Source organism: Sorex araneus, chromosome 3 (assembly GCF_027595985.1).
Source record: "Sorex araneus isolate mSorAra2 chromosome 3, mSorAra2.pri, whole genome shotgun sequence".
NCBI lineage: Eukaryota > Metazoa > Chordata > Mammalia > Eulipotyphla > Soricidae > Sorex > Sorex araneus.
In genome coordinates this window covers 212897648-212911268 of record NC_073304.1, presented here as the reverse complement: position 1 = coordinate 212911268, position 13621 = coordinate 212897648, and the positions used below count along the sequence as shown (strand labels likewise).

The following is a 13621-nucleotide window of genomic DNA, read 5'->3' as shown; positions in this document are numbered from 1 at the left end:
AGGGAAAAATACAGACTTTTAGAGAGCCAAAGTGAACTTTTATTTGCGGGGCTGGAGAGACAAAGTGGGTTAGCATGGCATATGGCTCCCCCAAGCACCACCAGGAGATACTCCGAACACAGAGTCAAGAACCCCAAATACCACAGGGGTGTCCATCACTCTGTGAGTAAAATAAAATAATGGCTTTTACATTATATAAATTATATATTTTCTCTTGGGAGGGAGTGTCCCAGCAGTGTTCAGGGGATCCTGGGTCATGTGGCAAAACTTGGTGAATCACGCTAGACAGGTCTGTGCTAAGGCCCAAGGATGGATGCGGAGCTAGTCAGCCCTGCGATGCCAGAAACAACAGGACCACCCCAACAGTGCTCAGGGGCCTCCAGAGTTACCACCAGTCATGTTCCAGGGACCATGTGGTGGCCAAGTTCAAACTCAGGTCCTGACACTGAGCTATCTCAAGGGCTACTGCCAGCTCTGTTGAGGAGTGGCCACAGGCGGTGCTCAGGGAACCACACGTAGGGCTGAAGAGTGAATGAACCAGGGTCAGGCCACTAGCAAGGTAAGTGCCTTACCTTTCATATTATCTCTCCAGTTCCAGTGTACACATTTTAGAAGGGTGGAAGGAGGGCATTCAAAATCTGTACCCTGGGGCTGGAATGACAGTCCAATAAGTAGGGCACTTGCCTTGAGCACAGATGACCTGAGCTTGATCTCCAGCACCACAGATGGTCCCCTGAGCCAGGAGTAACCCCTGAGCACCTCTGGGTGTGGTCTCCCGCCAAACAAGCAAACAAACAAACCTGTACCGTAACACAAGCATCTGAAAAGTATGTGTGTGTGTGTGCACGCACACACTCCAGAGAACAAGGAAATCCAGAGTATCATACACACGTGAAGCTTGTGCTCTACTACTGAGTTATACCCCCAGCCCTAGAAAGTACCATTTTCCCCCCTCCTTCCCTCCCTCCCTTCCCCCTTTCCTTCCTTTCTTTTTTGCAAACCTATTTGGTTTACAAACCAATCTGGTCCCTAGACCATAACCAGTGGTGCCTGCCAAGTGCTCGGGGGTCATGTGATGCTAAGTATCAAACTGAGGACGTCAAATATATTAAGCTCATTTGAGTTACCTCCTCAACCCCCTGAAAATTACACATTCATTTAACAGTAATCTATGTGGGGGCCCACACCCAGCAGCACCACTCCTAGCTTGATGCTCAGGGCTGCCAGACATGCAGGGAACCTCGCAGTGCTGGATTCTTGACCCAGGGCTGCTGCAAGCAAAGCACACACTTCAGTCCTTAGAACTGCCGCCCAGCTTGGGCCCTTGGAACTGCCTCCCAGCTCAGGCCCTTGGAACTGCCTCCCAGCTCAGAACCTCATCTTAAAAAAATGAGTAAATACAGTAAGTTAAACTTAATACAACAAAAGGAGGGACTGGAGTAAGACATTTGCTTGGGTGGTACACAGGGGACCATGTGGGATGCCAGGAACTGAACTTGGGTCAGCCAAGTGCAAGGCAAGTGCCTAGTTGGCTGTACTATCTCTCCAGCCCCAAGAAGAGTTTTAAAGTGCTAAAATTACTCCACAGCAACTTAGAAGCTATTTTTTTTAAAAAAACAGACTACAAAGGCACAAATCATGCCACACTTTTATTAGTTTCCTCATCTTTTCTCCTTCAGTGATTCACAGTAGAAAGAGTAGGCAGACGGTTGTTAATTTTACATGTACTCACTCCCTTGCTCACATTTGAGCAAAATCAAGTATCTCTATTATGGACATGAGGCAGAGACAGAGACTGGCCAGATATTAGCCAAAGCAGGTTTCTCATTTTCCTGGATGAGAAAGCGTGCACTCCAGCCCTTTGAACTATCTCTGAGTGATAATCAATAATAATATAAAAAGCTAAAGAGGTCCTATAAAATATTTTTAAACATAATCTTCCATTGCTTTTCCACATTTTTCAACTTAATGTAGGTATGATAACGTTACAAAGAGCCTGTTTCTCTAAAGGAGTCATTTACCTATTTAAAAACTTCATGAGAGCAAGAAATAACATGAGTCATCATATATGCTTTTTGATTGTTTACATGTAAACTTGTAAGTGTGTAAACATGCAAGCATGCATTAAGATTCTCTTAGAATTCTAAATAGCCAATAAATTTATATCTCACACTTCATAGTATTTTGCTGCTTTTAAATCAGAAACTTATTCTGATCCCGAGGATGCAAAAAAGCACAGTGAAATCACATCTGTACCTATCTGTTCATTGCAGCACTGTTCACAATAGCCAAAATCTGGAAACAACCCAAGTGCCCTAGAACAGATGACTGGTTAAAGAAACTTTGGTACATCTACACAATGAATACTATGCAGCTCTTAGGAGAGATGAAGTCATGAAATTTGCTTATAAATGGATAGACATGGAGAGTATCATGCTAAGTGAAATGAGTCAGAAAGAGAGGGAGAGACATAGAAGGACTGTACTCATTTGTGGAGTATAGAATAACATCACATGAGGCTGATATCCAAGGACAATAGATACAAGGGCCAGGAGGATTGCTCCATAGCTGGAAGCCTGCTTCATGAGCAGAGGGGAGAAGGCAGATGGAATAGAGAAGGGATCACTAAGAAAATGATGGCTGGAAGAATCAGTTGGGATGGGAGATGCATGCTGAAAGTAGATAATGGACCAAACACGATGACCTCTCAGTGTCTGTGTTGCAAGCTATGATGCCCAAAAGCAGAGAGAGAGTATGGGGAATACTGTCTGCCATGGAGGCAGGGGGAGGGTGGGAAAGGGGGGGTATACCGGGGATATTGGTAGTGGGGAATGTGCACTGGTGGAGGAATGGGTGCTTGATCATTGTGTGATTGTAACCCAAACATGAAAGCTTGTAACTATCTCACAGTGATTCAATAAAACTTAAAAAATTTTAAAAATAAATTTATTCTGTTTAAACCAGACTCATAGAGCTTCATTTTTCAAATTTACTTTTTGTTTTTTCTGGCCACACCCAGCAATGCTCAGGGGTACTCCTGGCTCTGCACTCAGGAATTACTTCTGATGGTACCCAGGGGCCATACGGGATGCCAATGATCAAACCTGGACACCAAGCACCTTACCAGCTGTACTATCACTCAAAAGTTCCTCATGGTTCTTAAAAAACACTGTCATTCCACATGGTTTTCTAAATGTTAATCTAGTATTATTGTCTCCAATCAAGCACTTTTTTTTTGGTGGGAGGGAGTAGGGGGCACTCATGGCTCTGCACTCAGGGCTCACACCTGGCAGGACTTAAGGGACATACAGGTTGCTGGGAGTCAAACCTATGTTGGCTTTGTGCAAAGCAAGCACTCTGCCCTCTGTGCTATCCCTCCTGTCCCTCCAACTAGTACTTTCAAGTAAATGCTCTGCTAGAAATTATGATTTTCTGTATTTCATGTCTTCTTTTATTATGACTCTAAATACATTAAATATTTTTTAGTTGCATGAGAGAATCACAAAAATGACATGATACAAAATTAGAGCCTCTCCTTTTCTGAAAACACTTAGATTACCCAACACAACAATCAGCGATCTCAAAGGCACAAGTCCTAAAAGATGAACACTTTTGACAAGTACCTTTAAATGCTGGAAAGACTGATCTCTTTAAATCCTGAGAGCCACTAAATTATCCATAAAGAGACAGGGAACAAGGAACAGGAAAGAAGGGAAAAGTGAGAAAGGCCCATCTGAGGCAATGACTGTTGATGTCCCTAAAAATCTCAAGTATCACAGTTAGCCTCTGTCCAATTTTGTTACCTTTTACTACAGCTGTAGGAAAAGGTCTTTCCTTGGTTATTTCCCATGTAAACCCAAACCTCAAAATGAGCAAGAAAAATCTCTACAATCCCTATTTTTATTGAAACTAGCCACAACCCGAAATAACTAGGAATGAGTAAGGCTTTATTAATCTTTCATAGCCCAATCAGATTGGCTAATAAGCACCCCCGCCCCCTTTTTTTTTTTAAGCTGCCAGTGTTCCCTAGCGGACCAAAGATAAATAAATAAAAATAAAGAACAAACAACACAAAGAAAGTAAGACGTCTAAAACGAAAAGGTGGGGGTGGGGGAAAACAAAGAACCAAAGACTAATCCACAATGCCCCTATGCTAAGGGCTGCCTTATTCTGAACGCTCTTTCCGTGCGTCTTTCCAAAGAGCAGGGGGAGACGGTGAAGACAGGAAGAGCCACCTGCTCTGCCTGCTCAAACCAGAGCTTACCTCCTTAGCTTGGTGGCCTGTGCCAAGTTTGGAACACCTTCATCTCTGTTGTCTTCTGCCCCACCAGACTGCTGATAGGCCTACGGGGGGAAGAAAGAGAAACAGACCTGCTAGAATGCCATATCCAACTGATTATTTGCCTCCTCTAAGAGGAATTATCAGTTCTTACTACTCATGGAAGGCAGATAATCCAACTGTTACTTGGCCTGGGAAGATTGACATAGGTCCTCCAAAAGCTTCTCCTTACACAATTTGGCAACCAAGTCTCAAAATCAAAAAGTAAGGAAGAATCAAATGCTAACTTCAGAGCAAACAGTATCACACAACCACAACAAAACAATGGAGCAACTCTTCAACCAACTAAATCCTTCACCAGTCTCCCTAAATTTCAAAAATTTTTAAAGATACATTACTAATAAATGATACAATTTGAAATTCTAAAGCAGTCTCATCGATCAACAAACATATCCTGAAAGCAGAGTAGAAAGGATAACTTCAAAATTCCCTAAGTATAGGAGTTTCTTGAGCTGACCTGGATGTGTTGAAGATATTACCAAGACCACCCGTGACAGAAAGCTGACAACCCTCTTTCAAGTGTCTGTGCCGACAGAGTTCAAAATTGACAACCGAGGCACATATTCCTTTGTTCCATCTTCAGAGTCAAAAATCACTTCCTCCCGGATCAACCCAGATCAACACATTCATTTCTTCCAGTCATCCAAATTTATAGACAAGCAAATTGCTATCTCCCTTATTCGTTTCCTTATGTGTTTGAAGGGTTACCAAAACATTTCTGCTCTCTCAGATAAATCATCAGAACTCTTTAACCCTTTCACATATAATTTTATATTAATCCTTTAGTTCCCAATATTAAGTATAAGCTATCTTTAGCAATTATAACTTTCATAGGCAACACTAAACTACAAAAATCAAGAGTCCAAGTTAGTTTACAAGACATAAAAAAATCTGTAGACTACACAGTATATCATCTTATAAGGCAAAAAGTGCTTGGATAAATTATTTTGTACCTAGTTTTCTGCTTTCCCTCTCATATACATGCTTTTAAAATAACCTGCAAATGAAACTTATTACATATACAGATATTCTGACTACTGCAAATAACTAAATTATAATCAAATGGACTAAAAAAGTACTTTTTAAGTAAGAATTTCAGGGGTTGGAAAGATAGCACAGCAGGTAGGGTGTTTTCCTTGCAAATGGCAGACCTGGGTTCAATCCCCAGCATCACATATGGTCCCCCCCACCCCACAAATTACTAGGGGTAATTCCTGAGTGCAGAACCAGAAGTAACCCAGGAGCACTTCCTGGTGGGGTCCAAAAAAACAAAACAAAATTTTATTAATTTCATATTTCATATTTTAAATCAACAGATCTAAAAACCTATATCTACTTTATTTTAAAAATATCCTTTCAGGGTCTGGAGAGATAGTACAGCAGGTAGTGCATTTGCCTTGATTGTGGCTAACCCAGGCTCAATGCCCAGCATCCCACTGGTACCCCAAGCATCACCACGAGTGATTCCTGAGTTCAGAGCCAGGAATAACCCCTGAGCATCACTGTGTGTGGCCCTAAGACAAAAACAAACAAACAAAATGCTTTCAGGCCAGGAGATGACTCAGTGGGCTAGAATACATGACATGCTTTCATAGAGCTTCCAGATCAATCCTTAGCACCACATGGTCTCTCCAGAGCACTGCACTGGGAGTAGGTCCTAAACACCACCACCACCACCACCACCACACACACACACACACACACACACACATACACTCTTATAAAGGGTTAATATCCAAAATATATAGCACTGACAGAACTATACAAAAACCAAAACATCTACCCCATCTACCCCAAGGGCCCAAAAAATGGGGAAATTTGCACCCCTATATTCCTTGCAGCACTATACATAATAGCCAGTATCAGGAACCAACCCAAGTGTTCAAGAACAAATGACTGATTAAAGGAAAGAAACTGAGGTTTATATACACAATAGAGTATTACTCAGCTAGGGCCAGAGGTCATTTGTCTTGTACATGGCCATCCTGGGTTTGATCCCCAGCATCCCGTATGGTGCCCAGAGCACTGCCAGGAGTAACTCCTGAGTGCACAGCCAGGAGTAACCCCTGAGCATCACCAGGTGTGACCCAAAAAGGAAAAAAAATAATTACTCAGCTATAAGAAAAGATAAAATCACGCAATTTGCTGCTATGTGAATGGATATGGTTATCACACTGACTAAGGTTAAAGAGAGAGTTCAACACAGAATAACCTCTTATATGCAAGACAAAAAGAAACAGAATAGTAGAATAACAAATGCACAAAGGCAACGAAAACAAAACACATGAGAACTGGGCTTCAGCGCATGCCACGTGGGGCAGGAGGGTTGGACAGGGCAGGGAACACTACAACAAATGAGAAGGGTAATGTTCAACTAGGAGAGGAGGGGCGGAAAGGCAGTGAAGAGGCATGCATGGGACACTGCTGGCAACAGTACTGCAAGTCACAGTGTCAAAGGCTCCACACTAAAAAAGTGCCTCTTAGAGAGGCAGGCAGGTGGGAGGGCAATGATGCCAGGCAGGGGGTGAGGGGTGGGGGTGGGGGCGGAAAGTGGACACTGGTAAAGGGATGGTGCTGAAACATTGTATTCCTGAAACAAAGTTATTCAATCATAAGTAACTTTGTAACTCACGGTAAATAAATGAATAAATACACTTTCAACAAGTAAATTATCAGCAACCCAAACACTTTCATCACTCTAAAAATAAAGTAGAAGGGACTACCTATTGACAAAATTTAAGTGGAAAAAGTAGTGCATTATTTAGAATTTCAGAATATTGTCATAGTCAACTAAAAGCACAGCAAGGGACCTGAAAAAGCTTTTAATTGACCTGAAGGTTTTTGATTTATTGTACTTATTTTGAAGCTTTTGTTTTTGTTGTTTTTTGGTGGTAGGGTTTAAATCCATGACCTCTAAAAAACTGCATGATTTTTTGAATTTATGTTTTTAGGCAAATTGAAAAACAGTGACATAAGATATTTAAGCCCTTTCAACTATTAAGCTATATCTGGTGACCAATTTTCTCCTCTGCAGTAAAATTCTAAATGATCAATCACATCACTGACAAATCTTGTTTATAAACAATTCCCAAATAGAAGTCTATTTTAAGTCATTTATCATTTTTTAAAATATATGTATTACGTTAATTAAATACTTCTAGCAGAATTTCTAGCATTAATTCTTTTTTTTCTTTTTAGGCCACACTCAGCAATGCTCAGGGTTTATTTCTGGTTCTGCACTCTGGAATTACTCCTGGTGGTACTTGGGGGACCATATGGGATGCTGGGGATCGAACCAGGATCGGCCGTGTCCAAGGCAAACACTCTCCCCGCTGTACTATCACTCTGGCCCCACTAGCAGTTAATTCTTATGAATAAAAAACAAAAAGTGATTTCCTTTCAATAATGTTTGAAAGCAAAGGTCTCAAGGTACTTTATTTGATTAAGATCTTGTTACCAGATTTTAAAAGTAAATGTCAATTTAAAAATAACTTTTAACTTGTTTAAAATAAAAAAATAAAGTAAACATGGGGAATGAAAGGGTAGAAAGGCCAGAGTACAAGTCTCCAAAAGAAATGTCCTCCATTGACAAGCACCTTTTCCTACTTAAATCACTGCCATTAAATCTTGCCATCCTCTCCACAATTCAATGGAAAAGTTACCTGTTACAACTTCAAGGACAAATTTCAGTAAAGAAAATTTTTCCAAAAGAGAATCAAATAATGACGGCTTTTTTCATTCTTTCTTTAATCAACTCTGCAAGCTAACATTGTAAATAATGATTCAAATTTATGGCTTATTGCGGCTGGAGCAACAGTACATTGGGTAGGGCATTTGCCTTGCATTCCGCCTACCTGGGTTTGATCTCCAGCATCACATGTGGGTCCCCAAGCACTGCCAGGAGTAATTCCTCAGAGTAGAGCCAGAAGTAACCCTTGAGCATCTCTGGGTGTGATCCCCCAAAATTTATGGCTTATTAAAAATAAAATAAAACTTGCTGGAAGTATTACTTCTCCAATTCTGTTCACATTAAAAATGGCCCAATTTTGCTGGAGCAATAGCACAGTGGTAGGGCGTTTGCCTTGCACGAGGCCGACCCAGGTTCAATTCCCAGCATCCCATATGCCCCCCCCCCCCCCAGCATCGTCAGGGTGATTCCTGAGTGCAGAGCCAGGAATAACCCCTGTGCATTGCTGGGTGTGACCCAAAAAGCAAATAAATAAATAAATAAAACTGGCCCACTTTTATTATATATCTGAAATGCCCAATTTGTTCATATTCCTTGATCTACTTCCTTAAAAATAGTCTAAAAAAGTTGTCAAAAAGGAAGGGGAATCTGACATTACTAGAAGAGACCTTGAGCACTGTAGGGTGTGACCAAGAAAAAAAAAACACGAAGAATAGGGAAGTCTATGGCTCTAAGAAAATACTCACTCCAGGGGCCAGAGTGACAGCACAAAGGGTAGGGCGTTTGCTTTGCAAGTGGCTGACCTGGGTTTGATCCTTGGCAGCCCATACGGTCCCCCAAGCACCGCCAGGAGTGATTACAGACAGGGTGCTGAGCCAAGAGTAACCCGTGAGCACTGCTGGGTGTGTACAAAAAGGAAAAAAAGAAAAAAGAAAAAGAAAACACTACAGTATGATTATAGTTCACTACACTGGATAAAAATAACCAACCAAAAAAAACATAGATTTGCATTTTTAATCTACATTTTTTTTACTTTTAAGAGCCTATCATTATAGGGGCTGGAGAGAGTACAGCAGGTAGGGCTTTTGCCTTGCACTCAGTCAACTTGGGTTTGATCCCCAGCATCCCATATGGTCCCCTGAGCATTGCCAGGAGTGATCATTGCATGCAGAGCCAGGAGTAACCTCTGAGCATTGCCAAGTGTGGCCCCAAAACAAAACAAAAAAAGAAGTTATCATTACAATTCATTATAAATATATAAAATGTGAACCAAAAGAAACAAAATTGAAACATGCCAACCAGATAAGATCCACATAGTCCTTATAGTTCAAATTTTGAACCAGCACTTCATATTTTGTTCTGATGCGGGAGTTATAGTATGGCAGATAAGGAACTTCCTTGGTTCAATCCTCAGCATCACATATGGTTCCCTGAGCACTTAACCTGAGTAAGGCCTGAACAAGGTCAGATGTGGTTCTCAAACAAAAACATAAAAAGCCAGAAATGAGAGACATTTATTTGTTGTGCTAAAGAGACGGTACAGTGGGTAGGGTGCTTGCCTTGCACACAGCTGTCTTAGGTTAGATCCCCAGCACTACAAGGAGGCCCTCCTGAGTACCGCCAGGAGTGATGCCTTGAGCACAGCAGGATGCAGTCCCCGAACAAACAAGCCCAAGTTTTATTGTGAGGGATCAAAAAAGCAAGAGCACGTGTCTTGCATGCAGGACACCCAAGTTTTTTCCCTGGCACTGCATGGTCCCTCGGCACTGCCAGGAGTGAGCCCTGAACCAGCAGTAGCCACTGAGCAGCAAGTGTGCCCCATTAAATTAATTAATCAAATAATTCAAAAACAAAGTGTTCTAGATTTCTAAGTAGCCTATGTAAAAAAAAAAAGCGAGAGAAAAGAAATAATTATTAAATAGATGGCCTTTCCTCCTCAGAAAAAAAGAAGAAAGCATAATCCCTCAGAAAAAAAAAAACAAAACTGTGGCTGGAGCAATAGCACAGCGGGCAGGGCACCTACCTTGCAAGCAGCCAACCCAGGTTCAAATCCCAGCATTCCATACAGTATCCTGAGCACCGCCAGGAGTAATTCCTGAGTGCAAAGCCAGGAGTAACCCCTGAACATCGCCAGGTGTGACCCAAATAGCAAAAAAATAAATAAATAAATAACTATTAATAAGACAGCAATAGCAATGTTTCTGGATGAAGGATATGGGAAAACTTTTAAAAAATATTAAAAGCTACACAGGGAAAATACTACAACACTAAGGAAAAGATGCAAAATTATATAGTTGAGCTGAAGAGGTAGTATACAATGGATAAGGCACTCGCCTTACACAATGCGGACCCAGGTTTGATCCCTGGCACCCCATATGGTCCTGAGAGCCCTGCAGAGCTAGGAGTAGCCCTGAGCAACAGTGGGTGTGACCCCAAAACAAAATTATATATTCTAACAGCGTTTTAATGATTCATGAAAATGTACATACACATCAAAACATGAAACATGAAAAAAGACTAGAAGACTGTACATACAACCTCTTTGCCCCACAAAACTGTGACGCCTTTGAGTCCCATGACCAAATCATGTTCTTCCATACCACATCCATGCCTAGGCGAACTCATCACCATAAAAAGTATTTTCTGAAAAATCGACTACTGCCATACTACGAATCGCAAACTCCTTACAAAGCTGAAAAACGTGATCCACAACTTTCATACTTTATCATTGTATCACTGTCACTGTCATCCCGGTTGATCATCGATTTGCTCGAGCAGGCCCAGTAACGTCTCCATTCATCCTAGCCCTGAGATTTTAGCAGCCTCTCTTTACTTGTCCTTCCCAATGGTGCCGCATTAAAGACTCTTTAGGGTCAGGGGAATGAGACCTATCATTGTTACTGTATTTGGCATATAATACGCCACGAGGAGCTTGCCAGGCTCTCCCCCTCCATACTTTATATTACATGTATTTTATAGTCTTAAGACTCACAAAATGTTAGGACAAAGAAAAGTTATGTTACTCCCAGATAAAAATTAATAAATAACTTTTCAAAAACTGCTTTATTCTGATCAGAAATGTAGCTCAGTACATACTTTGCTAATGAGGCCCTGGACTTGATCCCTAACACCAAAACAAAATGAAACAGGCTGGAGAGATAATACAGTTGATCCCTGGCACATCTGGCCCCCTGAGCACCACCAGTAGTGATTCCTGAGTATAGATCCAAGAGTAGCTTCCTGAGCACGGCCAAAAGCAAAACGACATGCTTTATACAAAAATATATCTAACATAGTTTAAATTTTAAAGAGAAACTAGAAACCTATAAAATCAAAGTTCCTAAATTGTAACAAAATTTTTATATCCTCAACTTCTCAACGCTGTGAAATCATACCACAGACCAAGCAGGTTCCATAGCAGTCAGAGCTGTGAGGTATGTCCCTGAGTTCAGTTCCTGTTTTAAAAGACTTTTTCTTACTTTTCAAGTAGAAAGCAATTTCAATTAAAATTTCCCACATTGACATTAAGACTTCATACTTAAAACAGGAGCAGGACTTTTATTATGCCTACTTTTTACTTCTTTTGTGGGGTAAGAAGGAGGGACAGGCCACTCCCAGTAGCACATGGGGACTATGTAGTGTTAGGGATCAGACATGGGGCTTCCTGGCTCAAGCAATTAGTGCTTTTGAGAGAAAAAACAAGAAGACATAAAACACTGACCACAAAAGTTGGATAAAGTTTACTGGACTGGGGCAGGGAACGAGCTCAAAGAGTGCGCGCGCGTGCGCGCGCACACACACACACACAAAATAAAAAAAGAAAAAAGAAAGTTTACTGGACTAAATGTGGCACAAACACAACACACAAATACACACCCCAAAAAATAAGAATAAAGAAAAATAAAAAGAAAGCTTACTGGACTAAATGTAAAATCTGAGAAACTGAAAACAAATTTCAAGATACTCAGCTATTCTAAATTGACTACATCCATTAATTTTAAAATTGAAAATATTTTGTTTTTGTTGATTAGAAGGGAACAAGTAAGAGGTTTTCTTGATTTTAGTAATAAAATATTAAATAGTTAATTCTGTTCAGTTGCTTTTATGGGAAGAAAGAAGTAGCATCCCCTCTGAATATAAAAGAAAAAAATATATTTTGATACCAAACTTCAAGTATTAGGTTAATCTTCCTTCAATATCTCCATTATCACAGAAGAACACTACTTAATGCATAAAAAAATTCTAAGCAAGAAGTTAGTTCCTTTTGAAATCAAACAGAAAATTTCCTTAGGTCAAAAATCTGATCATTTTCATAAATCAGAAGTAAAATGTAATAGGTAGATCAAGAAGAGATTAGTTAGGTCAACGACTGCCTTGATGTTTAATTCCAATGTCATTTTTCTTTTTTGGGGGGAGGTGGCACACCAGCTTGGGAGCTGCCCCTGGCTCTGTGCTCCGGAGACCATGCTGGGTCTTCATCCCTAAGCTCCATCAAGCAAAGCATGTACTCTAGCCCTCTGAGCCGTCTCCCCACCCCTCCAAAGAAAGAAAAAGAGAAGCAAAAAGATTCTGGTGGGGGCAGTGCTCAGGGGCCACTCCTGGTGGTAATCAGGGCACTGAGTAGTAGCAGGAATCAGGGACTACGACAGGAGCTACCAGCGGCAAAGCATGAGCTCACGCCCTTCAAACTGGCCTTCCCAGTGATTGCTCCCTGCAGGGAAGAGGACAGTGTGGGGGGCATGGTAGCTGAGCCACACCAGCAATGCTCAGGGGCTACTTCTTGGCTCTGTGCTCAGGGGTCACCCCTGACAGTGCTCAGGAATCAAAATGGTGTCAGCCACAGGCGAGGCAAGCATTTTGATCCCTGTACTCTCTCTCCAGACCCTCTCAGTAACTTTTAAATTTCAAAGCTGTTTCTCTTACAGTTTAAATTTTGAAGGAATACCCAAGGCTTTGGGTGTTGCATCAAAATTAGTATGACCCACACGCACAAACCCCAGAATCCCGCATGATGAAAACAACATGCTAGCCACAAAGGCTGACCATTAGTGACCCTAAAGAAGTCTGAGAGGGATCACTGACGCAACCATTTCTGCAGACACTGGGGTACTATACAAACATATGAACGCAGGAAAACTGAACCTAGTTCCTAGGTCTCCCTCTTGGGTCTGGATGACAATTCCAAGCACATTCTTGGAACCCTATTCAAATGCCAACATGAGTCACTGCATTATTAGAACCCGCACTTTAAAATGTACTTATGAAAAGAAGTATTTTTACTTACTCTGGTCAGCATAGTTTTTTGCTTTGAGTTCAAGCTGTCTTGTTTGAGACTCTAAAGATTCCACTCGGGTCTGTAAATCCTTTTTTTCCTGTTCTTGAGAGTCTTCAAATTCAATGAATTTCTAATAAAGGAAGGAAAAATACATACTTTCATTAGAGAAATGGTATTTTTAATAGCTTCAACTAATATTTCTAGACATCAAGAATCACAATTAGGGCTGGATCGATAGCACAGCAGGTAGGGCATTTGCCTTGCACGTGGCCAACCTGGGTTCAGTTCCCAGCATCCCATATGGTCCCCTGAGCACTGC

The 13621-nt window shown here is 41.2% G+C and overlaps 1 protein-coding gene across 4 annotated transcripts in view; it reads right to left on the bottom strand.

Annotated features, from left to right (window-relative positions):
- Positions 1-13621, bottom strand: part of SPAG9 (sperm associated antigen 9) — a 121362-nt gene that overhangs the window by 83423 nt on the left and 24318 nt on the right. For all 4 annotated transcript variants that reach the window (XM_055129938.1, XM_055129936.1, XM_055129935.1 and 1 more), the window contains exon 2: positions 13312-13432. In XM_055129938.1, coding sequence (XP_054985913.1) covers positions 13312-13432 — 121 coding nt within the window. The remainder of the gene's footprint in view (positions 1-13311; positions 13433-13621) is intronic.